Source organism: Ammospiza caudacuta, chromosome 12 (assembly GCF_027887145.1).
Source record: "Ammospiza caudacuta isolate bAmmCau1 chromosome 12, bAmmCau1.pri, whole genome shotgun sequence".
NCBI lineage: Eukaryota > Metazoa > Chordata > Aves > Passeriformes > Passerellidae > Ammospiza > Ammospiza caudacuta.
This window is the reverse complement of record NC_080604.1, coordinates 11,269,424-11,292,546: the sequence shown is the minus strand read 5'-3', so window position 1 is coordinate 11,292,546 and position 23,123 is coordinate 11,269,424. Positions and strand designations below refer to the sequence as shown.

Sequence of the window (23,123 nt, the reverse complement as noted above, 5' to 3'; positions counted from 1 at the left end):
GGTTATTATTTACATTATTAAATTTAAAATGCAGACATGCTTTTGAGCCTTGCAAGTGTGTGGACAGCTGGTCTTGATTTTTCTGAGGTTGTGTAACAGTCACCTGTGGGGGAATCAGTTTGTCAGCAAGGCAACCAATACACAGTTTTATTTATTGGATACAAAAATAAATTAAGAATGTTGCTTGGGTTGCAAAATCAAGAACTTGAAAGTTAGGAAATACCAGATTTACAGTTGCTTATGCAACATTAATTCTGCTCCCCTGTGCACTTAATAAGGCAAGGTTCCTCTGAAATTTTTTTGGATGTGGTCATGTTAAGACTATATCATGGAGCATATCAAAGAGCAACAGGGATAAGATTGTATGGACATCTGGCATTTCTTAACTTCTTAAGTGCCCAATTCTGCAACTTACTTTCCTATAAAACCTAAGTTATTTAATTTCCTAGGTATTTTTAAAGTCGAAAGATGAGGTAAAATAAAACCTCCATATTGCTGAAGCTTGGCCATCCCTGTACTGTGCATCTTCACTGGGGCTGCAGTTGCAAACATCCAGTGTAGCACAGCTTGTGTGGCTTGGTAGCACAAACCTTGTCAGCCAAATGGCAGAAGGAGGCTGTTACCTGCTGGAGGAGGTGGCTCTGGGCAGAAGGAGGCTGTTACCTGCTGAGGAGGTGGCTCTGGGCAGAAGGAGGCTGTTACCTGCTGAGGAGGTGGCTTTGGGCAGAAGGAGGCTGTTACCTGCTGGGGAGGTGGCTCTGGGCAGAAGGAGGCTGTTACCTGCTGGAGGAGGTGGCTCTGGGCAGAAGGAGGCTGTTACCTGCTGGAGGATGTGGCTCTGGGCAGCAGATCCAGACTCTGGAGTTGGAGATGCTCAGGGGAGGGGACAGACTCAGGGCATTGGAATGTCATGAGAGGGAAATGCAGGTCTGTCAGAGACAGTTCTCTCTTCTTCCTCAGCATCAGTTGCTTCAGGCAGCTCTTTCCAGGCCTGTCCTGTCATTGTTGCCTCCTTCCAGTGAGAATTTTGTAAGCCTCTGCTCTTCATTCCCCCCTGCCCTCCTCAAGCTATTTGTGGGCAGTTTCCTTTAGAAATTTAACTTAGTGTGGCTATATCTGACCTTTTGCTATATGCCAGCATTTGGTGCACTGTACAAAATGAAACTTGCCATGTCCCACTGATGTCTCCTTTTGCATGTTTAGGATTTAAAGACCTGAGATCACCACAGCTAAAAATACTTTAAAATAGTTAAGAAATTGCCTGTGTGCTTTTAAGTCATATAAGTACCACCAGCAACCCTCCTGGCTGCTCAGAACCTCCTCCAGGAAGAGGAGACATCTTCAGCTTGGCATTCCTCTTTGTGTCATGCTTACAGAGCCAGGTCAAGACCTGTACATACCATCTTGCCTAGAGAACAGCTTGTGGTTTGGTTTTTATCCTTGGATAGTAAGGATCACAGGGTTTTTAATCTGTGTAGCAGGCCAGGGCTGGCTGCTCTGGAGATGGATGGTGTAGGATGTAGTAACAATCTTGAGCCTCCACATTCCCATATCTGTTAGTGTTGCTTTTTCCACATAATGGGAATGCAGCATAGATTAATAAAAAATGAAATCATGACATGAACCAGTTGCTTCTCACTTGGTAAAACTAATGTTTTCATTCAGACCATGTCAGGAATTCAGTGTTTATTTTGGGATTCAACCCTGCTAAGCTTTAAGCAGAGATGAAGGAATCTTGCACGATGAAGGTGCTTAATGAATGAACAGTGCCCTGTTGAAACCCTGTACGTGCCTGGAGGATGCTGTTAGGGAGGTGTAGAGCTTTTAGAATCTAGAGCAGTCTGGTTGTGCACCTCTCACTCATTGTGCTCATTCAGTACTCAGCACTCTTGGTTTTTTGCTGCCATGCAAGGTTTTACCAGGCTCTACTGGTGGCACAATGCTCAGCAAAGAGAAGGGCATTTTACGGGCTTGTTAAATGTTCCCAATTGTCCCTTTACTCAGAAAGGGAGAGAAAAGAAAATGTTTTTTGGATATAAGAAACAGGCTGGTGAGAGATGGGACAAACATCTGAAAACCAAGTTAATGGATATGTGGAGAAGTTAATGTGATGGCTTCCATTACAACAGCAGTAATGGGATGTGAAGCTGAAGGCTGCTAGTGCTAGAGGAAATTGCAGAAAGAAAAGTCTTTATGCTGCTGTAATTAAGGTCTTGAGGAAAAGCTGTGACTGACCAAATAATTCTTTGTCCCATGTTGTTCAGCTAGTTCTCAGTAACCAGTTATAAGCTAGAAGTTTTTGTAGAATCAAAAAAGCTGGAAACTTGGTCATTGGTGCAATCCTCTCAGTTCCTTTCTCCTTCACCCTTTTTGAGGCCTCATGTACCATCATTTTCCCAATGCATGAAACCTTGTTTTAAAAGAGAACAGGAATTTGCAGGCTCAAAAATATTCCCATTTCTGACACAGAAGTAGAAAGTGCTTGAAACTGTTTTCTAGAAATAAATGAGCTGTCACTGATCATGATGAAGATGTCTCAAGTGTACTTTTTCTGACGTACAAAAAAGTAATAAAAATGCTTTGTATTTTCAGTATTAGTCACAGGTTCTTTTTGTTCTTTTTTCTCTCCTGTTTTTCTGCTTTAGTTCCAATTAACCTTTTATGAGTTTGCTCAGAATAATTCTTAGGCCTTTAAAAGAATTTCTTTTTAAACCCATGTAACTTTTTATTAAATCAGAAAAGGTTATTCCTTCTCTCTCTCAGTATCTTTTCTAGTATTTAATATTCAGTGCTTTTACTTTGTCTTAGCCTTTCCTTATTTCCTTCTCATACTGGCACCACTTTGTTTCCTCGTGTGTTTCTGTTCTGATCCACTTTTTTTTCCTTACAAATACATTAAGAGATGAGAGTTATTTGCTCTCAAAATATGTGTGATGGATTGTTTAAGAGGGTGTTCAGGTGACAATCATTTTTGAATTGTCCTAAAAAGGAGGGTTGTTTAACAGGCTGGACAGTGGAACTTGCTGTCCTGCTCAAAGGGACATCCTGGAGGTTTTTTTCCTTGGAATTAATACTATGGTTTGTACTGAATTCCAACACATAACATGAACTGTGGTTCTGCAAAGAGTCTAAGGCAGGGTAAGTACTGAAGAGATGAGGAGTGCAAGTTGGTTATTTTTTATGCTAACTTCTTGCTTTCAGCACAAGGGTTATGTGCCAGAGATGCACATACTTCACCTACAGTTATAAAGCACTGTTTACTTTTTTTTGTGCAAACACAAAAGCCAAGTGGGAAGGGATATTTCATAAACTCAGTGCTATTGTGTCCTCTGGTCTAAGCCATAAAACAAGAGTAACAGAGACATTCCCTTTGAACTTGAAATCCTTTTCTAAGCTGCTGATCTAACCTAAGTGAGAGGGGGAGGCTATACCAGCCAGAAAATTTCTCTTCTGGGTATTTTTCCCGTCTTGCCCCTTTTCTTTTTTAAACGTCCTTAAGTGAGTTTGATACTGCACCTCTGCCCATAAATTTAAAAAAATATTATTGTAATGTAGGTCAGTGAACTGAAACGCCACTGTACACCATGGGGGATTAAAGTCAGAGAGGCAGCCCTCTCCCACTCCTACTAGGTCATATGACAATATAAACAAGAAATGCAAGGAGCCTTCAGCTTTTTCTTGCCCTAATCCTTTGTTTATGCAGCACTTAAACTGACTTTTGGGGTCGTCTCTGTCTGGCATTAAAGCCCTAAAGCTTTTTGAAGTTTCCCTGAAGTTAATAAAATTAGTCTGCCCTCATTGCTAGGCCCCTTGCTGCTGCTTCAGAGCAGACTGCGGATCCCTTACTGTCTTTGTGGCATTTGGCTTTGTAAGTTCATAATATTTTATACCAAAAGAAAGAGTGTTTGAGAGAAAAGCAGAAAGCTCTCCCGAAAGGCTGTTCAGCTAATAGGCAAAGTGATTGCCATTGTAGATGTTCTGAGAACTCAAAGGGGATTAACTTAAAATCCCGCGATTGGAGGTAAATTGCTGGTAAAGTAATTGGAAGTGTTGAGTTTCAGTTAGAGAGAACAACATGCGTTTCATTCCCTTTTTACAAAGCAAAGCTAAACCAAAAATATAATTTTTCTTTTTCTTTTATTATTTTCTAATGCAATCTTAAAGTTGAGAAAATGAGCTTTCCTTCATAGCAATTCTCTGCTACACTCATTTATTTTAATGCAAAGACTGATCCAGTTATCTTAGTTCCTGTTAGGACAGGCACTCTAGTTATTTTGTCTTTGTCAGGGATAAATTGGTGATAGGCTCACAGGAGGGCAAGAATGGCACAGGATGGGGTGTGTAGTATTTAGTGTGTGAGACAGATACTTTGGGTCATAGAGGTTTTATTCCAAACAGCCAGTCAGGCAAGTCACTGATCACTTATTATCTCAGCACCACTAAAGTGGTTTTGTTTCTAATGGCCTGTAGAGATGCCCAAGGAATCGTGGTGATACCTACAGAATGTATTCATTGGTTAAAGGAAGGGGTTTTTTTTAAACAAGTTGGGTTAATAACTGGCTGGATGGCCGAGCCTAGAGAGTGGTGGTGAACGATGCTGCATCCAGCTGGCAGCCAGGGACTACAGGGACCACAGCCCCTCAGGGATCTGTGCTGGGGCCAGTTCTGTTTAATGTTTTCATTGATGACATGGATGAGGGGACTGAGTCTTTCATTGGTAAATTTGCAGATGACACTAGGCTGGGAGCGTGTGTCCATCTGTTGGAAAGTAGGAGGGCTCTGCAGTGAGACCTGGAATGGTTGGATGGATGGGCAGAGTCCAATAAGATGAAGTTTAATAAGTCCAAGTGCCGAGTCCTGCATTTTGGCCACAAAATAATCAATAACCCCTGCAGTGTTACAGGCTGGGGATGGTGTGGCTGGACAGTGCCCAGGCAGAAAAGAACCTGGGAGTACTGATCAACAGCTGAGTGACCATGAGCCAGCATGTGCCCTGCTGGCCAAGAAGGCCATCCTGGCCTGTGCCAGGAACTGTGTGACCAGCAGGAGCAGGGAGGTCGTTCTGCCCCTGTACTTGGCACTGGTGAGGCTGCGCCTTGTTCTGGCCCCTCAGATTGGGAAGGACCTTGGGATGCTGGAGCGCGTCCAGAGGAGGGAACGAGGCTGGAGAGGAGCTGGGAACACAAACCCTGTGAGGAACCACTGAGGGAGCTGGGGGTGTTCAGCCTGGACAAAAGGAGACTCAGATGTGACCTTATCACTCTGTACAACTCCCTGAAAGGGGGCTGTAGTCAGCTGGGGGTTGATCTCTGTCTCCAGGCAGCAACTGACAGAATGAGAGAACACAGCTTTCTTAAGCTGCACCAAGGGAAATATAGGCTGGATATTAGGGAAAAGTTTTTTACAGAAAGGGTGATAAAGTACTGGAATGGTCTGCCCAGGGAGGTGGTAGAGTCACCATCCCTGGATGTGTTTAAAAAAGGACTGGATGTGGCACTTGGTGCCATGGTTTAGTTGAGGTGTTAGGGCTTGGTTGGACTCAGTCTTAGAGGTCTCTTCCAACCCAGTGATTCTGTGACCATTGGAGTGAAAAGAACAGTGCAGCTGGAGTCCTTGGTTACTCTCCTAAACTGAATGTACAAGGGCAAGACCCTAAAAAGCACCTTTCTTTATAAAAGATAAGGGTTTTTTAATTCAAAGGTTTTAAGTGAGTGTGGCATAACTGAATGCTGATAGAGTTTCTGTTCTAATACTCAATTTTTTAAATGTTTTAATACTCTATTTTTTAAAGGTTTTTTTAAAGGTTATCATTGCTGGTTTACTCTAAGGCACTTGATGCCTGTAACACTCGCTCACAGAAGTCACTGGAGTTTCTGACAGCCTTGCTGGTGAGGCTCTAAACTGAGCCATGCTAGCCTAGTATGATTGCTCATCCCATAATTCCATTTTAAATTAAGTTAAAGATAACTTTGAAGTGCTCTTGCAAAAATAAAAGATGTTTAGAAAGATGTTGGCCTTTTAACTTGGCTTCCTGTGCCATTTGAGGGATAACTGCAAAAATAATAGATATATTAGAGATCATCCCTGGAGCTTATTGTACCATCTGTATTTCAAACACAGGGGAAAGAAACACTAGCCAGCAGTGGACAAGAGGGATGAACAGTTTTGAAATTCTTGTTTTAGGAATAAAAGATTTATAGGATGAAGTAACATTTTAATTTCTCCAGCCACTGTAACAGGAAAAAAAAAATAGCTTTTGAGAATGTAAGTTCTTCCTCAGGTTGGAATTAACAGCTTCTTTTTCTTCTAGGCTAGGCAAAGAAAGGCAAGTGTGCCTGAAAGCTTATCTCCCCTCTCAACCTCCACCTATTATCAGGGGCTCTAGGAAAAGACATTATTCAGTTTTGCATTTAAGCCAGAATGTTGCTGAGCAGTGATACTGCCATCATTGGTTCACAAGCTGTTTTGAAGCAGTGGGAGAGGACAGACACAACAAAAAGGCAAAAATGTGTCCTTTTGGGGAAAGATGAGGAGTTTGGGCAGTGAGTGCTGTTGAAGCATCTGAGTGTTCCTGCTGCACCCAGCCCAGAGCAGAGCTGCCTGTCCTGCTGTCATCTCCACGTGACAGAAGCAAGAAGGGCTGTGGATATTCCTCATCCTGCACTTGGTCTGGGACAGGGAAAGGTCCTGCCAGTGCTCTCTAATACTGCACAGTCCTTTCAGGACTGTTTATAGCTGAGCAAGTAAGTTCTGTTTAAAATAAAACAAAAATGAAATTTCTGATGCTAGGTTTACTACCATACTGAGACTGGCATTAAAATGGAGGCATATATATGTAACAAAATAATAACAATTCTAGGAATTTGAGTCCTTATACGCATTATAGTTTATGGAGGAGGCTTCAGGGAAGGACAGCTGCTTAATAAACCAGCAATATTTTGAGTCATCAATATTTTGAGTTCAATTAAACTGAATTAAGGGGAGTGTTCAGAACTGATTGCAATTCTTTACTGTTCTAAGTCACTTTGGTCTTTGCAACCCTTAAGTATAGCTAAAAATGATTCCTGAGATGTGAAGAAGAGCTGCAACTTTTACCACATAAGATAATCTTGGAAAGATTGAAGTAATATCCCCATATTTATTCTGATAAATAAATGTTCTTTCTGCATCTACAAGGTAGAGTAACTGCAGGCAGTGGGTGTACAAGGATATTCACACCTACAGGATTAGGCTCACTTGACTGCACCTTATACTTTGTAATGCCTGAGGGAGGGTTGTTTATCTTGCCTTACCCACCAACCTCACTGCCTCTTGTTCCTGATAGCTTAATTAACAATTCAACTTGGAATGGTTCTTCCCACTGGGTTACAAACCTTGAAATTAAAATTGGATACAGTGGTCATAAGGCTTTTGGTTTAACAAATCAATATGTATGTAAAGGTGAGTATTTAAAAGGCTCTGTTTAGAAGCTGTGTCATTTCTTTGGAAGTGTCGCTGTTGGAGTGCAGGTCTGGAGCTAAGAGAAAGAATGGTTATGTAGGTGATAATGTGCTTAGCTGTAGAATAAATAATGGAATAAACTTTTTGTCAGCATAGGTACTTCAGTGACTTTTATGGAAAGGTTTCAACGCAGAAAAAATATTTTAATTAACTAATCTTTACACCATGTTCTGATGTAGGTTTTATTTTTCTTATAGTTTGATAAGGGAGGTAGAAATGTGTTAGCTCATAAAATCTATGGTTTTAGACACAAATTGCCTTAAACTCAGCAATTTAGATGACTCACACAGAGTTTTGCTCATTTGGGGGAAATGGTTTGTGAAAGGTGGAGTCGTAGAAGTTGCCAAACTTGGCACATAACATGGACGATTTCTTGTCACTTTAGCTTGTGGATTTATGAATCCTTATTTTTGTTTGCAGGTGATGGACGATTACAGTGTGATTGGTCGTTCATTGTTTAAAAAGGAAACAAACATCCAGATTTTTGTGGGTCTGAAGGTGAAACTCTCTACAGGAGAAGATGGAATAATAGATGGTGGTTTTGGACAAAGTGGTAAATTCAAAATCCGAATTCCAGGTAGGTGTTAGCAGTTAACTAATAACAATCTATGTCCAGTGTGGAGGAACTTTCCATATTGCAAGGTGAAGTGCTACCAGTGATCTCCTGAAGTTTTGAATGAGCTCACACCCAGTTGGAGCAGTGATCTGGTGGGACCTGTACCTCTTCCAATTACATGATGGTGGCTGTGACTTACAGTGTGAGACTGAATGGCCTGAAGCCACCTCCCCTGTGTCAACAAACTCAGGTCTCAAAATGCCTTTTTGCTAAGTGGCACTAACACAGAAATCATGCTGTGCCCAGAGAGGTTTGTGGTAATCTCTCCTCTCTTTATGTATGATTTGCACCAGAGCCCTTCGGAACAAATAAAAGAAAGCAAACCTGCAATCATTTTTACCTGTGGCTGCTTATTAAATATAGTATATTGGATGCAAGTTCCTTAAATTTGCTCTGTTCTGCATGTTATTACCTAACTTGCCTTCAAGCAAAACCTGCTTGATAAATGGGGTTTTGGACATCTTGAGAGTTTTTTTGTTGCTCCTGTCTCCTGGTTTTATAATATTATATGTGACTGTATTTTTCGTTGTTGGTGAATTGCAGGAAGGATTTATGCCTCCTTAGGTTAGAGCATAGGAAATTATGGGTGCTAGAGTTTATAAGTGTCATTTATTGGGGGCTTTTTTCCTCCTTTTAAGGCAGGAGAGTAGTTCTGAGCCTTTTCAAAAGGCGGTAATTGGTGTTGCATTTAACTCAGATTGCAGGATAAGATTTGTAAGGATACCAGGCAGTACTTTTGTATTTCTGTTTTGTCTTCAGCCCATTTGTCACTAGTTAATCCCCCACCCTCTCAGGGAGATGAGCAAGATTGCTTCTGTTGAACAAGTGGAGAAAAGAAATTACAATATTCTATGGCAGCAAACATTCAACATAGCCATTGATCTTCAGAGAAGGGTGAAGTTTCCTGATTCCTTGCAGAAGATGGACTATCTTTCCTTTCAATTTAGAGTGGGATGCAACTGCTCTAATTTTGACCCTCTGCAAGTTTCTTTTCTTCTTCCTGTCACAGAATAAGAATTTGTGACTATATAAAATATCTCATGTGTTCTATCCTAGCTGTACTTCTAGTTTTATAATCAAATGCTAGATTTTGCAAATAGGTCTGAGAGCCTAATTAGCAAGCATGCTTCACATTTAAAGAAAAAGTTTGCAGCAGATTTGTGTTTACTTTCAGTTTTCTGGTATAGAAACGATTGTAGGGATTCACTGAGGTGCCTTTAGGTAGGTGATGAAATGATGCATAGATTACCTTAGAGCTAGAAAGCTGAAAATCAAGATGGTGTCTTGCTTAAAAATGCAGTTCTGTAATGTTCTTGGTAACTTTTCTCTCCCAGAGGGAAAGATCTGATGAACAAAAAGAACAGGAGGAGGGCATTTACATTGCCATTTCTACTTATTTGTATGGAGGAAATGGTTCTTCCTGGGACAGAGAGAAGCCTTATAAGGAGTCTCTGGCACCCTTGTGGATTTAAGCAGGAACTGTAATTGTGAACCAGCAGTTACATTAAGAAAATTATATATAGATTTAGATAATGGCATTTTGCTCTGTCCATTAAGCTGGTGGGAAGAAGTGATACCTTTCACCAAGGTGTTCATTATCTAATCTTGGTTACACTCATCAGATGTTCAACAGCAGACCTTGAAACAGAGGACCCTTTATGGTTTATTCTTTCAATGAGAAGAATATGTGGCAGAATGCTAGAATTTAATACCTCTCTAAAGTAGGCAGAATAATACAACTTAGTTTGCTTTGCTTTAGTCTGGGTCAAACTTGGGTGCTCTTGTTGTCTGGAAAGAAAAGGCAGTAAGTTAAGTCAGGTTGAGGGTATCAAGGAAAAGAAGCACAGAATTTGAAACAGTCTAAAAACATGTCTCTTTAGGAGTTCCAGAGATTTGTGTGTAGGGGGAGGGCAATTGCTGTGATACTGCTTGAGTCAACTGCAGTTCACATTCCTTTGTTAGATCAGTGTTGCTTTGTCTGCACCCTGTTTGTGAGTTGGTTGGTTTTTTTTTTAACTTAACTGGTCAGACTTCTCTCTCCCTCACCCCCACCTCATCTTTCATCCTTGTCTCCTCTCATGCAGTCTCTTTCATATTTTTTGGGGTAGACCTTTTTTTAAATTTTTCTAAAGTTATTTTTCTGTGATTCCTTCAGAAATGCATCAAGGTGTGGGAGGGAAGGAAAGGAGGGAAGTTTCCAGGTTGAAAACTGCCTTGTACTGCCTCAGCCTGGCAGTCATCAGTCCTCTCATATTTAAAACCAGTCAACCCTAGAATTGAGTTGGTTTGTTCAGCTAGTTGACCTGGTTCTAGAAACAAACCTCTCCATGGCAGTAAAATTCAAAGAGATCCATCAGAGATTTGTGTTCTGACTACTAAAGGTGATAATAGACCATGGCACATCTTAGGGTGCTGCATGGTCCCACTGGTGCAAACACCTCTCACATGGGCAAGTGTTGGGCTCCCCAAATGTTCTTCCATGCTCCCTTGGGAAATGGCTTGTGTTTGCTATGGATCATCCTGGGAACTTTGTCTTGTGTCATCTGTGGGCTGACACTTGACAGAACTCAGCTGGGAATGGCAGAATGTGGATCTGTTTCTTACTCTGGCACTGCTTGTGTGCAGCAATGAGTCAGATACTTCTCTCTGCTCTTCTGCTTTGTGAAACAGGGATAACTATTGTCCATTCTGGAAAAAAAACCCCAAAGTAATGAAATTCCTGATTTAGATTTATTCCAGGCTTAGAGCATTAATATTTCTTGAAAAGACATAATTATCTCTCTTTAGAGTACAAAAAGCACATCTAGAGTACAGCATGCAATTGGAAGTTCCTCAGTTGCTGAAAGATGTCAGTACTTTGGAAAAAGTTCAGGGAAGAGCAGCAAGAATGCTGGAGAGGCTGAAGGGATTGATTTACGAGGGAAAGAAGATGAAAAGAAATGCATGAAACTTGGCTAAACGATGTCTAAGTGGGAGATATTATTATCCACAAGTATTTTGAAGAACATAATGGAGAAGAATCCCTTAGGGTGGTCCAAGGAGGTGGAAGCAAAGCTTAATAACAGGAAATAAAGTGTAACTTGACTATTGAAAGATGTTATTTAGCAGAGATTTCTTGCACTGCCAGATCATATTTGCAGATGAAGATGTATTCCAGTTTGACAATATTTTTGTGTAGTTTGCCTGGATGTTTGCTAGTGCAGGGTAAAACAGGCAGGCAGTAGGGTGGTGGGTGGAAGTACAATTTATTTTTCAGCTCACTTCTGATTTTTTGTCCAGGCATACTTTTACTGCTTGAATGACAAGGTATAACCTTTCTAGAATGTTTGCAACAGCATCTAAAAGGAAAAAAAAAAGTATTTGCTGGCAGATCTGCTGTTCTGTAGGGCTCAGTTGTGGAGCTGTTTGTGCTTTAACTGAAGGCAAAGTTTCAAGGCCTGTTAATTGACAGGATGACGCTTCCTTTCCAGACTGGTTGCATGATCAAATGCATAAAAAGGGGAACATAATCTCTAAACTCACAAGAGAGTTTTGTGTAGTTTAACAAGCTGCTTAAAAAGCAAACGGGGTTTGAAAGGCAATTTAAACTACACTGTTTTTAAAGATCTGCTTTGTGTGGATGAGGGAGCCAGCTACTGATGGGCCTCTGCTTGCTGAGGTGGGTGATGTGTGGCCGCTGTTTTAGTTGTAAATGGAACACTGTACAGGGCAAATGAGTGAGAAATATTGTTCAAGAACAAGTTTGGGGAGGCAAGGACTGTATGCTTGAGTGTCTTGTTCTAAAGAAGATAAAAGCTAACAATGGCAGTCTTTGGAAAATGCTTATTTCAACATACCTTGCACCAAGGAATGTTGTGCCAGTTGATAAGACATTGAGAGGAAAGTTCAGCAAATCATTTGAATAACCTAGTGCTAATTGTGGATTTTGTTTAACTGTCTCTCACCCAAGAACTGACCCTGTAAAACTGTGCTTGGTTTGCAAAATCATGAGCTGTTGCTGTGTGTCTTGATATCTTCTAAAAGATTGGCTTTAGACATGCCTATTTCTTTGGTTTTGGCTCATTGCATTTGTCATGTGCTTGATTATTGTAAAATGCAGCAACTTTTAAAATCTAATTGGAGCATGTGTGATATCTCAGGCATGGTTCACTTTCCTTTCTGTCTTTGTCTAATTTCTAGTGAAGTGTTCATCCTTTCTGAGGCACCGCAAGGTGTCTACCATTCTCCTTCTTTTTGACTAAAAATTGCTGTACGTGACTTAAAGAGTCACCTTATTTCTTAATGTGAAAGAAGCAGTGCATATCTAACACTCCTAAGAGCTGAACACATTTCTGAATTGAGCAAATTTAAATGTAATAAAAGACACTTTTCATAAGAAGAGATAAAAATGGGAATATTGGAGTACAAGCTTTGTGGCTTCTCTGTTCTTTTTAGCCATACAGGATAACAGGAGTTTTGGGTTTCTTAAAACAGTTGAAAACAAACTGGTTTATGACTTTGCCTTTTGTTGCCAGTAACTTTTTGCCTTGCAGTTGAGAGAACAAGTCCATTTCACTGTTTCCACTGCTTGTCAGGGTAAGAGGGGTGCCATAAAGGTCGGTCCTGAAGTGACAGCACAGTTCTTCTCCCTCACCTCTGGGTTCCTGCAGTGTCCATAACATGACATACAGTGGTCAGAATTCAGCAAAGTGTCTTATTCTTGACAATTCCTTGTATTCTTACATATGAAATTAAGGGTAGAAATACAGAATATGTTTCCCCCTTAGCATATTATGGATTTGGTGCATCTGTGGTGTTTTTATATTTTGCTGCTTTTTCAATTGGATGAGATTCCCCACTGGTTTGCAAAATACTTAATGACATAGTGGGAGAGCTATAATGTAAGAGCTGTACATGAACAGCACCACTCTGCATGATTTCAATTCCAGTTAAAAACTGAGGGTTTAAAAGTGCAATTCAATTTCTTTTCTGTATTTTTTAAGGATTCCACTTAAACCAGGAAGTTGACTGGAGGTTAAATAGCATGAGGGCAGTTAAAGTTAAGTGAAGATTGAAAAATACAACAGCAAAATAATTTGTGTATCACATTGTCTTCTGTACCCTCCTCCTTAAGAGCCATCTTAATTGTATTCTTTTTTGATATTTGATTTTTTTTCATTACTATTCAAGGCACATGTCACTTTGTTCAGGTAGGTTTCAACACTCCAAGGTGGCTGGCATTTGTGGAATATTACTTTCAGGGGTTTGGGTTTTTCTTAACAATTGTAGGAGACAAGCTTTAAATGGTTGACTGTAGTTAATGTCATATTCCCAGCTCTGTCATTTGGAGGACACTCCTTACTGACATCAGTAGGAATGGGGCAGCCTAAACCTTTTCATTGCACTGAGAATAATTAAACATCCTGTCACTGAGCAGCATACCTTTTTTGTGGGAGATCTTGACATTTGGAATTCTTTGCTTGTGTTGCATTAGAATAGGATAATCTTCTCTTAGGCCAAATGGAATTTAGGCACATTTAATGTCCTTGTTTTCCCAGCCTGGCTTCTGTTTTAATAAAGGAAAATAAAAAATTGTTGGCTGCAAGGGTCTGGTGGGTTGCCATCCCTTTCAGTATCAGGTGAGGCTGAGCAGTATTTCAGTCAAGAGGAAAAACAAAAGCCCAAGGGCAAAGAAATCTGTGTAACTGTGTTTTATTTAAAAGCTGGAGATTAGCTCTGCTTGTTCTTTCACAGTCTCTTTTCCCCTACCCTCTAAACCAAACAAAACCTAAAATCCTTAAGGGGTACTTCAGGCATAAATCTCCTTCTCTCCTTTTTGTGAGAGTTGGCTGGTGCAGCATGGACAGAGGCTGGGAGAGGATTGTTGCCAGAGAGGCATCACTCCCTGTATGATCCCCTCTTGAGCAGATTAAACTGTAGTGATGTGCAAGTCCTGGTGACCACATAGGAACAGGGAATTTGTACTGCATTTGCACAAAAAGGTTGGCCTGAAGGAATCAAGCCTACTTTTGAGTGGTGACATCATGTGAGCCCATATTGACCTTTGAAGCTGAATAACCAGATTTATCGACCTTAGAGAGTTCTTGTGGAATCAAAGTCAAAATTTGTGTACATTCCTTCTGAATGAAAACAGAAGTCAAGGAAATAACAACTTACTAACTGCCTGTCTGCCTCATTCATGATGGGATTGGGAGATCCTGGTCTTGTCTGCAATGACAGAGCTGCAGGATGGAATCTCTGCACGGGGAATGTGTTGATAGTGAGGTTGGTTTCACAGGCAGCAGGTCATTGCACACTGGAGCAGATGCTGCTCCCAGGGCACGTTAGGACTCTTTGGATTTGAAGTTTCCATTGGAGTATCTGTCCAGCAGGTTGTTTTTCTGGCATCAAGCAGACATGGACTATGGAATTATCAGGCATCAGGTGATGTAGCAGCATTTTAGTGTGTCTGCAAGAAAGGAGTCCAGCTCCTGTGTAATCCCTTGTGTTGGGTACAGAATGGGCTACACGGTGAGCCTCTGTGTCATTGAAAAGAGTGAGAAGGAGCCTTTTATTTTACTGCCACCCACCCTTTCTGTTCTTGTGCAAGAGGAGCTCGATGGAAGTACCATTAGTGCAACAGAAGGAACATTGGTGCTTTTGCACCACATGATGTGACTGCAGTGTTCATTTCCTGAAGCCCACATCTCACCAGTGCCCACCACACTCCCTCGAGGGCAGGGCTATTGGTGGCCTTCAGGAAGCATTCTCTTGCTCTCTGACCAGCCTGTTGTGGCACTTAAGAGCAGTGTGTTCTGAGCCCTTTCTGCTTCCCTGAGTAGCAAAGCACCTCACACTTGCACAAGTGTGAGCTCAGCCCCAAAGCAAACTGAGCTTTCATTCTGGGCTTTGCTGCCTCCTGGGTTCATATTCAGTTTGTTTGTGTTATTCTTCTGTATTCTGTTTTTCTGAGCTCTTTGTATATGGAAAGCAGTAAGGATGTAGGTGCTGCCTCAATCTATAGAGACAATTACCTTGAAAAGACAAGGTGGTGAAGTTAAGCATTTAGATATTAAAAAAAAATCTTAATTATCTCTGCATTGTGAGATGCATTATGACAGCAGGTATAATTAGATGATTGCATTCCCCACACTGACACAACAAGGAACTTTGCTGGTTTTGGTGATGCTTTGTAACTGAATTGTCCTGTACTGGGGGATTTTTTTTTTCTCCACGGTGAGTAATCAACTCCTTTATTTTTTGCATTTTACTGGAGTCCTTCTGTAAATATGAAATCAATTATTTGTGCTATTTATGAAAAAAAAAACCTAATAAGAAAATTAAAAAATAATTCCAAGGGATGGGACTTGTTTGACCATAGGGTAACAACTTCTACAGATTCTACCACTTGGGGAAGAAAATAAATACACAACCCACGACCAAAAGAAACCCCACTTGCATACATTTTCTTTTCTTAATACTTGCTTTCCATCTCCATTGAGCCTCTCTTCATTTTGACTAAGTTTTTGCTAATGCTCTCACCTCTCTCCTCTTTGCTTCTGTTCTTTATTCATCTGCTTCTGCATCCCCTGCCCATCTTTCTTGGTCCCTGAAGCTGGATGCCAGTGACAGCTTGGTTTTTGCCCTCAGATATTTTTGCCAGCATTTTCAGGCTTCTGTAGGGATGTGCAAGGTAGAGGTGATTTTTTCTGACCTGTGGATGTTCTAGTGCTGCAATATTGTGAGCTCTTGGAAGGAAGAGCTGAAGGGAAAATCCAGTCCAGCTCTGTGCCTGAGATTGCCCTCTGCAGATGGAGGCCACTGGGAATTGAGCTGCCAAAATAGTCTGCTCCAAGTGCTTTCTAATTAAGTTTCCTTTTTTGCCTCCAAGAACAGCAACTGCTCCACTGGTTATTCTGAAGTTAAGTTTCAAATCCCTGTTGCAAAATAGAAAGATGCTATAATAGAATTTGTTTATCTTAATTTGAGGATAAAATCAGGATCTGATAGTGTGGGAAGAGCTTGGGAGACGACTGTGGGTTTTTACAAGTATTTTTGAAACTGAGCAGTTGTTGTTTCAATTGGCAGTGGCATTGGTAGTCAGCTGTCCAAAGTACTCATGAAAGTAAGCCCCCAAAGAATGATTTTCCTTTTATTAAAAAAAAAAAAAATCTGTAAAGATTGTTTCTTTTCTTAGATAAACTCAGGTCATATATAAGATTCTCCTAAGCCACAGGAGCTAGATACATAAATTAAACAAACTGAGATTTGCGCTCAGTTGCATGTTTTTAGGATCTGGAATTTCAAAAGAGGTGCACTTATCTTGAGATTTGTGGTAAAACTGAGAGCTGGAAATGCTGCTGTGTATAATAACCTTACTTCTGTGTAGAGTCTCTTGTGGTCGTAAGTCTTTCCAGTTAATCCAGGCTTTGTTATTTTGGGGGAATGTAGTTATTGTGGAAAGTTGCATTCCCTGGGAGAAAATAAGCATCTTGCACATTTAGGGCTGTTACTTTGCTGAATTTTGAATAATTATAACAGCAGCTGTAAGCTCTTGGAGGCCATTGCCCAGTGCAGCTCCCTGGCAGGGCATGTCTGCAGGGGATGTGGCCAAACAGGAATAAATTGTCAATTTATTGCTCCATCTGCCTGTGTTTGTTCTGGGTTGTATTTGCCACCACATCACTCTTAATTTCCAAATTCTCTAACACCTCTTGGCTCCTTGCTGCTGTTATGGGAACTGCTTGGTGGGCTGTGGTGAGTCTTGCTTCACCTGCTTAGAAATCCTTTGTTTAATGAGGTCCTTTACTGGAGGTTACCTTTTTGAAGAAAAAAGGAGGAAGAAATCCAACATGTGGGTGGGAGGCAAAATTAAATATTCAAAATGAGAAACTGAGCAAGTTTATTTCCCTTATAAAAGCCATCCTACCCTGTTTGCATATGTGATGGTTCCATAAACACACAATTTCAGAATAGCACCATATTTATGTTTTAAAATTTCTGCTGCATTTTTATTTTGGATATTTTTAATTTTTAAGTGGAGATGCCTTGCACAGTCACTACACAACTACCCAGTTGTCCTGTTTCTTACAGACCAAATTCTTCATGTAATTTTGACTTCACTGGGTTTATGCTGCTGAAGTTGCAAACAGTTTGGATTAGAACATGGCATGGAACAACATGATTGCTCTTGCTTTCATGAAATAGTACAGAAGTTTAATGTACCACACATCCTGCAAACAAGAGCAGGATGCATGTGCTACTTTCTATCTGTTCTTTGTTGTTGTCCTTTTTAGGTGTTTCATTTTGCAAATTCAGTAATTTCAAATGTGAAAACTTTTTTTTCTTAAAAAAGAATATAACCAACAGTGAGTTTTATTATGTGTTTATACAGTTTGGCTGAGCAACCTTACAGCATCAAAAAATAATAATTTGGTAATATCTGGTCTCTCCTAGAACAAATGGGAATATATATGTATATATTTATACTTAGTTCTCATATACTTGCCCTTTGCAAGTTTGGGATGCTTCAGTGACTGCCTTGGAAAAATGTACAGAAGGAACAAAATACAGTTTATTCTGAAGAGTTAAAAGACATCATAAAAATGTGTGTTGGTTTACTGCTGCTCAGTTAAGCATTGTCCTTTTGGGAAGGAAGGGCCCTTTTTCTTGCTGAGGGCTCAGCTAATATCACTGCAGCTAAATATGTGGAATTCAGGTACATGACCAAACTGCCCAAATATGGTACTTTTAAAAGTGATCCTTAAATTCTCCAAAAAATACGCGGGGGATATACACAATTTATAGTTGCTTCTTTTGATGTTTTAGGTGGAGTTTACTTTGAAGGGTTATGGGTTTTGGTGAGAGATGGCTGAAGTACTCTCTGGACAGGTGGACCAAGGGTTTCAGGATGAGCTGGTCAGGAGGAACTTGCTCTGTCCTATTTGTAGTGGGCAGCTTTCTCCAAGACCCCACTTCTTTATGTGGAGAAAGTAAGTGGAAGCCATGAATCCAAACTTTGTGTTCCCAGGTCTGTAGTTTATTTATGCAATACCAAAGAAGGAATTATTTCCTTCATCTTTATTTCTGCTTTCTTGTGTGCAAAACGGGATGCTAGTTTTTGGATGTTACAGTTCTCATTCATGGCTTTGCAGTATTTGGGTGGAAAATGCTTAGGTTACAAGCCTTTACATAACTTTGATCTTCTTAAGTCTCCACAAGGCTCACTCGTGCATTCAGGTTGCCCCCTTGCCATGAAATTTCTCTCCCTTTCTGTAAACTGTTTGTGCTCGTTGACTCGATTTTGATCGTTCATCCCCTGGGCCTTTCACCTTCCCTTTCCACCAGTGTTTGTTCTGATAGCTTTTTGAAGTCTGAGTAAAAACATACACCACGGGGGCTTCCTGGAGGCATAGAGCTTTGTGGTTTGCAAATTGTAGAGTATTTGAAGTATCGACTCACAACAGTGGCCAGTGCACAGGGTATGAGAACTGTTGTGTGACAAGGACGTTAACCTTGAGAGCCTGATCCATGTTTTGAGTTTGGGGACAAAAAAAAAATAGTTGTTCTTAATAGTGTGCATTGATTTCAAGGAAGTCTGTGTAAAGGAGTCTTTGGTTTGTGTTTTCACAAAGGAATTTGAGTGTTTAATAAAGAATAGGAAATAACTGGAGCTTCAATAGACCTGTTTTCATAGGGAGGGCTCTGCTGTAACATGATTTTGTATAATGCTATACATAAGCAACAAAAGCATTTCCTGCCTGTAGCTACAGTATTACTGCATTTAGAAGAAAATTGCAAAAAATAACTTACAAAGTACTTAATACATGGAATATAACTTACAGGAAAAGTAGAGAAGACCATCATCCTGCTTAGAAAAGTCTTTCTTCTTGTAATATCTGAAGTTGTAACTTCACTTCCAAGAATTCCATATTGCATGCTTTTGTACTATGGGTTTTATTGACAATATTTTTTTAAACCTCTGAGCCCTCAATTCCCCTCACCACTTTCCCCTCATCTCCCTCACCTACTCCAGATTAGCATATCAAGACAATTAGGTGATTCAGAGAACCTCTTCTTTCCTGTTATAACTGATGAGTTACCCAGGTTGATGTTTTACCCTAATCTATTTCTACTCTCCCCTCCCCACTCAGTTCCCTCTCTGTTTGACCATTTGCCTTTTTTCACTCTGCAGCCCCTTCCCCTGACCTTTCCCATACAACCCAGAGCAGCCTGTGCTGCTTTTTAGGGTATTTTTAATGAGATGTGTGTATGTGTGTGTGTATATATATAGTGTATATATATATATATATATAGTGTCTGTGTGTGTATATATATATATATATATATATATATATATATATATATATATATATGCAGAACCCTGAACCAAGAAGATGGACCTGTGCCATCCCTTTGATTACTTTGTTGTTCCATCCTAAACTGTGTCATTGTATGTAAATGAAAAACATTGTTTCTGTGGTGCAGGATTTTTGCTGTGCACCTGAGGATTTTTAATTCAGTACAAGTTTGCTGCCAGGTATGTATTTACTCCTCAGTGCACTTGTTTGCCTTAGCTTTCTGTCTGTGAAAGAACAGTTCTCTCTCCCTAACATAGCCAGTTGATGTATGGATGTGCTAGGCAAGGGACTGAAGTATCAGCTCATCAGGATTGGTATTACAACATGAATGCAGCCTGTAGAATATGCATTTGTTTTCCTTATGATTGCAATGAATTATCTTCTCAAGCTCCCACAATGGTAACATGGGCTCTGCCAAGCAGCATAAGAGAAAGAAGATGTTTATTGAGAACTGAAAATGTGCTAAAGAATGCAAGTTCCTGCTGACAGGAGAGCAGGCTGTATATCATGAACTGGGGATTTTCTTTTCATGGCTCATTACAATGGATTGTTCTCACAAGTACCTCCTCAGAAGATGTTCAAAGATTATAGTCCCTTTGGAGTTCATGTGGAAATTGATGCCTGCTTCCCCAATCCCAGACTTTTTTCCCCTAGTTTTTCTTGGTATTTTCCTTGTTACGCTCTGAAGTGAGTAATTTGAGGACATAATGTAATTGGATTTAGTTATGGGTTTTATTTTTCTGTCTTGAAATTGTATGCATTCAGAGAAAGATTGACTTATTCAGTGAATTATCAGTGTTTTTATTTTTCACTTGAATTGAAATTTAAGCTTGGGTTTATTGACCCAGGCTCTCTGTTGAGCTACTCTTCCTTTTAAGAGAAGCTGAATATTTTTAAGAATATTTTTCCAATGACCAAGGCCAAATAGAAAGGTTTTTTGGGAATATACTAAAATATGTATATAATTTAATATTTGATGATTTATTCCTGTGAAAAATCAAATTAATGTCTCACATCTGTGAAACATTTGTGAAACTACAATTTGACTATTTCTGTTCAGTTGATCATTGTGCAATTCACTAGTGTTAAGTCTTAAATATGTGATTAGATTTCAGAGTTAATGTATGCCGGAGTAAAAGCAGGAGTGAGTCTCTTTTAGAACTTATTTCTTATAAGCACAGGAAAAAAAGTTTTATTTGGCATTTGGAAAACATTATAGGTAGATTAACAACAGATTTTAAATGTTGTTTCTCTGTAAGATTTTGAGCTTTAATAAATACTGATTCTTGTAAGAAGACTATACTGTAGAGTTTTGCAAATGAGTTTGGTTGAATAGCTTTATTTTCTCTAATCATTATAATGAAAGGATGGATTTGTAGTGTACACAAATGATTGCTTTTTGGGTAGCTAAGAAATGAGGGAAATCTTGTAAAGATGGAGAAAGGTCTGTGTTATTCACACTCTGAAGTTTCCTGGGTTTGCTTGCTGATGGTTGGGAATCTTCTGTTATAGACCTGTTGATTGCCTCTGTATTTAAAGCTTTTACTCTTATATTAGATACTAGGTCTTGATTTCAGGACACACATCCATGGATTACACACAGAATAAGTGGAAGCACGTTATGGATTCTCTGCTGCTTTCACTGAACCAGGTAGAATTGGCTTGGGGAGGAAAAGGAGGAAGAGACCATCTGTAAGCAAATTGATGGAGGGTATTTCAGCCCACCCTGCCAATTATTTCTCATCGAAGCTGTCTGAGCCAGTCTTGATACAATTTAGCTCTTGCCAGCCAGAAGGATTTTATTTATGGAACAGGGCCTGTTGAAATTTCCTCCGACCCTGGAGAAGCTGTGAATGGGAGAGGGCTGATCAAGCAGGCATGTCTGGCTAGCGTATGCATTTCTTTAATAAGGCAGGGATTGATGTCTTTTGCAGTTCAGGGGTTAGATAAACAGCAGTCCCTGGGTTCAAGGCTCTCCATGTTCAGTTGTTTGTTTATACGGATCTCAGAAGGTTAGCTTAGCCTTCTTGACATCCCCAGGGAGCTTTCCTGACCATGCTGTAACCTCGTCTGCTCCAAAGCTGCTCAGGAGGTGTCGCATCGCCTTCGAGGAAAAGCACTGCCTCAGTGGGGTGTGCAGCTCAGACCTGCTCTCAAAGTGAGTGTGCAGCTCAGACCTGCTCTCAGACTGAGTGTGCAGCTCAGACCTGCTCTCAAAGTGAGTGTGCAGCTCAGACCTGCTCTCAGACTGAGTGTGCAGCTCAGACCTGCTCTCCAATTGAGTGTGCAGCTCAGACCTGCTCTCAAAGTGAGTGCAGTGTGCAGCTCAGACCTGCTCTCAAGAAAGGTAGATGCAATCAGAGTGGTTGGAACACTGGCTCTGTCTTCAGGAACTCATAAATAATTTGCACATGTAACTACGGTGCTTTCATTCTGAGACTTGATGTTTGCACACAAAGATGCCTACAACATTCAACTCAGGATCTTACTGATTGCAGTTCTGAGAAATCAGTGACATACATGACTAATTTGACCAGAACTTTGAGGTTGTTTTACTAATTTCTGCTTCTGTTGACTTGCAGTGGTAGCCCATTAAATTGAACAGGATAAACCCCATAAACCACAAATAAATAAGTAGCTATGTTAATAATTTTTCATTAAAAAAATTAGTGATGGTTACATGTTGAACAATACAGAGAGTTAAAGCATGCATCTAATTAGGCTCATTTCCATAGCTGTTCTGTCCCAGTTTTCCTCCTTCACAGAGGAGGATGATGATGGTCACATGAGAAATGATAAAGGAATGGTACAAATTCATCTGGGTCTTATTGCAGTGTAGTTCTGATGAGTAGAGTTGTTCTGGAACTTGAGGATGGCTTTGCTCAGGGTTAGAAGTGTGCTTTATCACAAGTGGGACTGGCTGATTTTAAAATGTGACATGTTACAAAGTTGGCATAAATCCCAGAATTTGTTGAATTAGTTTTTGCTGATTTGATGTCTGGTTATTCGTACTTCATTTTTCTGCAGCAGCTTCAGTCTGTAGCTGTGCAGACCCAAACAGACATTAATAAACTGGCTGCACACCTACAGCACAGCTTGTGAAATATCCTCTCATACAGATGGAAACTGAGGCACAAACATGGGCTGTTAATGGCCGTTTTTGAGAGAGCAGAGATCTGAACAGACCCTTCCTGTCCTGTAACCCCCAGTGTTGTGCTGCTTGACCTGCAGTGTCGTCATTTCCTTGAGATCAGTTTGGGCACTCCTAGAGCTTCTGAGGAAACCTGAACTTGGTCTGGTGTTCTCAAGTAGGACAATGCTCCTAAAGCACCCTGTCCTGTACAAATCCACATGGATGGCATCCCAGCTGAAAGGTGTTCAGAGTGGGGGAGAGGTCACTTCCATGCTGGCTGAGGTTTCAGAGTGCCAAAATATGAACATCTTGTCACTTTTAAATGATGTGTGGGGTCTGACTTCAATGCTGGGTTTCGTATTTAATCAGTATTAATATGATAACAGGAATGTGGCAACTGAAGCGAACACAAAGAGATTATCTTCTTAGCCAAATGCATCCATTAGCTAGGAAATATAGGTTTCTATTAAATGAAGCGGACAGATGGAGTATTGGAGGTGACTGAGAACAGCAGGGGGAGGGGGCTAAGAGGTGA

At 40.4% G+C, this 23,123-nt stretch overlaps 1 protein-coding gene across 4 annotated transcripts in view; it reads left to right on the top strand.

Moving 5' to 3' along the window:
* Positions 1 to 23,123, top strand: part of EEFSEC (eukaryotic elongation factor, selenocysteine-tRNA specific) — a 121,261-nt gene that overhangs the window by 72,513 nt on the left and 25,625 nt on the right. For all 4 annotated transcript variants that reach the window (XM_058812964.1, XM_058812966.1, XM_058812965.1 and 1 more), the window contains one exon: positions 7,921 to 8,077. In XM_058812964.1, the coding sequence (XP_058668947.1) occupies positions 7,921 to 8,077 (157 nt within the window). The remainder of the gene's footprint in view (positions 1 to 7,920; positions 8,078 to 23,123) is intronic.